This window comes from Primulina eburnea, chromosome 16, assembly GCF_022965805.1.
Source record: "Primulina eburnea isolate SZY01 chromosome 16, ASM2296580v1, whole genome shotgun sequence".
Lineage (NCBI taxonomy): Eukaryota > Viridiplantae > Streptophyta > Magnoliopsida > Lamiales > Gesneriaceae > Primulina > Primulina eburnea.
The window spans coordinates 20,406,666-20,410,732 of record NC_133116.1 but is presented as its reverse complement, the minus strand read 5'-3'; the positions used below and the strand labels follow the sequence as shown (position 1 = coordinate 20,410,732).

Sequence of the window (4,067 nt, the reverse complement as noted above, 5' to 3'; positions counted from 1 at the left end):
TTTTACTCAGCAGACGCGTAGGGTGGTTCATTTCTATTATTTTAACTGCAATGATTTATTCGATAGTCGGATTATTTTAAAAGCATGCTTCAAATTTTTATTTGTATTGGCGCATGTATATGCTTCGGCCGATTGCTAGTTTTAAAAATATTCCAGTAGGGGTTAGGGTCGTTACACTTTTAATGATTGTGTAATCATTTTGCTGAAATCTTTTTTTTTAAAGCTATGACTGAAAATACACACACTCATAAAAATTTAAATAATTTAATCTAGCGTTTTAAAATTCATCCAATCACTTAATAAAAATAAATGCAGTTGGGTATGCGAATTTGCTATCCCAACTGATCAAATACACTGGTCCAAACATCATTTTTGGAGACAACTCTAAAGGTAAAAAATGTGGGTAAGGTAAGCTTATCCACGATAAAATTATTATTAAAGATGTATTAACGGTTGATAATTTGAAGTATAACTTGATTAGCATCAGCAGTTATGTGACAATAATTTTTAAGTCCAGTTCAACAAACGCACATGCACGGTTAAGTGCTCAGCTGATGAAGAGCTCAGCTGACCAGTTCAACTGAAAAAGTGAAATCAGTTCAACTGACGAGTCAACTGATTTCACCAGTCCAACTGAAGATCAGTTCAGATGACCAGTTAGGAGCATCTGTTAGGAATCAATCACTTGCAGATAAAGACAAGTTGAGCACCAATAAAGACGTCGAAGATCTTGATATCTTTCTTCATACCTGGCCACCAATAAAGACGTCGAAGATCTTGATACATTTTGGTACTGCCATGATGAACTGAATATGGCATTGTATGAGCTTCAATAAGTATATCTTTCCGAATGTCATCACCCCTAGGAACACAAATTCTACCTCGAAAGGTCAATAAACCATCACGATTCAAACCAAATTCAGAAACTCCTGTTAAATCATTTTTATTCTTCAACTCTAATAACTGAATATCCAATTGTTGCTCCTTTAGAATACGATCAATCAAAGTAGAGCGAAGAACTAGTGCAGATAACTGATCTACTGTACCTGGAGATACCAGAGTTATTTCGTTCCTTTGCAAATTGAGTAACAACGGTTTCTGAATCATGGATCCCAATAAATAACTGGATCTACGGCTTAGAGCATCCGCAACAACATTAGCCTTTCCAAGATGATAGCTAATGGTGCAATCATAGTCTTTTACTAATTCCAACCACCTCCGCTGCCTCATATTTAATTCTTTCTGTGAAAACAAATAAATTAAACTTTTGTGATCGGTAAAAATTTCACACTTCTCACTATATAAATAATGCCGCCAAATTTTTAAGGCAAAAACTACAGCCGCCAACTCCAAATCATGTGTGGGGTAATTCTTCTCGTATTCTTTTAGCTGATGAGAAGCATAAGCAATCACTTTCCCACGTTGCATCAACACAGCACCTAACCCCTGCTTTGAAGCATCTGTATACACAACAAAATCCTCAGGACTACAAGGAAGTACTAATACAGGGGCATAGGTTAACTTATCTTTCAGAGTTTGGAATGCTTGTTGGCATTCTATGGTCCATTCAAATTTTATGGCCTTTCGTGTCAGGCTTGTCAACGGCAATGCTATTTTTGAGAAGTCTGCTATGAATTGTCGGTAATACCCTGCCAAACCAAGAAAACTGCGTACCTCTGAAACTGCCTTGGGAATGGACCATTTCTTAATAGCTTCAATCTTGGACGGATCGACTGATATTCCTTCTTTTGACACAATATGGCCCAAAAACGCCACTTGCTCTAACCAAAACTCACATTTCTTTAACTTCGAATATAATTGCTTTTCCCTCAATGTCTGTAACACGACCCTCAAATGCTCCCTATGAAATTCTCGTGTCTTCGAATATATCAAAATGTCATCAATAAATACAATCACAAAAGCATTCAAATACGGCTTAAAGACACGATTCATCAAATCCATAAACACTGAAGGAGCATTAGTTAATCCAAACGAAATCACCAAAAATTCATAATGGCCATACCTCGTTCTAAAAGCAGTCTTGGGTATGTCCTCCGTTCTCACTTTCAATTGATGATATCCGGATCGAAGATCGATTTTTGAAAACACGGTGGCCCCTTGAAATTGATCAAAAAGATCGTCGATTCGAGGTAAATGATATTTGTTTTTAATAGTTACCTTGTTGAGTTCTCGATAATCAATGCATAACCTCAACGATTCATCTTTCTTTTTCACGAACAAAACTGGGGCTCCCCATGGCGAGGAACTACGACGAATGAATCCTTTATCTAATAGCTCATATAATTGATTCTTTAATTCTTTCATCTCAGTTGGAGCCATTTTGTACGGAGTTTTAGAAATTGGGGCTGTACCTGGACTCAATTCAATAACAAACTCTACCTCTCAATCAGGAGGTAAGCCAGGCACATCATCAGCAAGTATATCAGGATACTCCTGAACTACATCAATATTCTGAATTTGCACATTACTGTCCCTATTCACATCTGATACTAAGGCTAGAAAACTAGTAAAACCCTTATTCAATAATTTCGTAGCTTGGAAACAAGAAATAAGGGGAATACTTAGTGAAGAACCTAGCCCAACAAATTCATCACCCTCATGATCATTAGTTAAAAACCTCACGGTCTTTTCCACACAGTCAATCACGGCACGATCAGCGTATAACCAATCCATACCCAAAATAACATCGAAAGCAACCATCAGAATTACAATAAAACTAGCATACAACAATCTCGAACCTATCTGTACTGGACATGCCTTAAGAATACTAGTATGACAAATCTCATCACCAGAAGACAACATAATATTGAATTGTAAAGGCATGTTAGTAGGCTCGCGAGATAAGGAGTGCATAAATACTTCAGACATAAAAGAATGAGTTGCTCCGGTATCAATCAATGTAAGTGCTTCCTTGCCAGATAGTAGAATATTACCTGATATGACTGAAGAATCATGATTGGCTCCTTCTTTAGTCATCGTAAAGATTCTGCCTTGAACTTGTCCTTTATCAGAGGAGAGAGGACACTTTTGTGCTGTATGCCCCATTTCTTTGCATCGATAACATCGGCCACTTACCACTAAGCACTCACCCTTGTGTGGCTTGCCACACTTAGGACATGATGGTCGCTCCGTATCTGAAGAAGGTGCATAAGTTTTATTGCGTTGCTCCATCTTGCCTTTGCCTTTGTAACCACCTCGAGTACTAGCACTTGCACCTTGCCTTCTAGTTTGAAAAGCTTGTCTTCTTAATTGCCGCTCCTTTTCAATTTCCTGTTCATCGTGCTCGGCAAGTAAGGCTCTTTCCACAATGTCTTGATAGGTGATCACTTTTGCCATATGCACATCCCTTTGAATTTCCGGTTTCAACCCACGAAGGAAGTGTTCTCCTTTGTCTTTATCATTTTCAGCAATAAATGGAACAAACACGCATTTTCTTCAAATTTCAATATATATTCAACAACAGACAAGGAATCTTGGCTCAATGCAAGAAATTCCTTAACTTTCTTTGCTTTAACTTCTCTTGAAAAGTACTTGACATAAAATAACTCTTTGAACTCATCCCATTTTAACTCGCGAACATTGACAGTCACTTTTGTAGCTTCCCACCAGATGCGAGCAGCTTTCACTAGCATAAACAGAATACAGCTCACTCTATCTCGATCAGTGAATTTCAGATAGTCAAATTTAGCCTCCAAAGATTTAACCCATTCAAGAGCTACGAGTGGATCGGCACCACCGACAAATTCAGGAGGGTTCATTCGCCTGAATAATTCATAAGAACTACCTTCGGTGCTTTCCACTCTACTTTGTCCTCTTCCTTGACCATGACTTGGGTTGAGGTATGCAGGCTCAACAAGTACTGTTGAATTTGTTCACCATGAACTTTTGCTTGTTCTTTTATTAATTTACTAAACTCATCTATAACGTTGGTAGTCCTATCAGTGGTAGAGGCCCTATCATCCCCTTCAGTAACCTTTCGTTTAGGAGGCATTTCCTACACGTAAGCTCACTTTATCATAGATAGGAAGAAAATACATCAATAACAA

General features: G+C 37.9%; 1 protein-coding gene across 1 annotated transcript; it reads right to left on the bottom strand.

Moving 5' to 3' along the window:
- Positions 1-2,403: 2,403 nt before the first annotated feature.
- On the bottom strand, positions 2,404-3,779 carry LOC140816105 (uncharacterized). The gene is made up of 2 exons (XM_073175172.1): positions 3,553-3,779; positions 2,404-3,454 (listed from the first exon to the last, which is right to left on the bottom strand). The coding sequence occupies exons 1-2, from the start codon at positions 3,777-3,779 to the stop codon at positions 2,404-2,406; spliced, it is 1,278 nt and encodes a 425-aa protein (XP_073031273.1).
- Between the last annotated feature and the right edge of the window lie 288 nt (positions 3,780-4,067).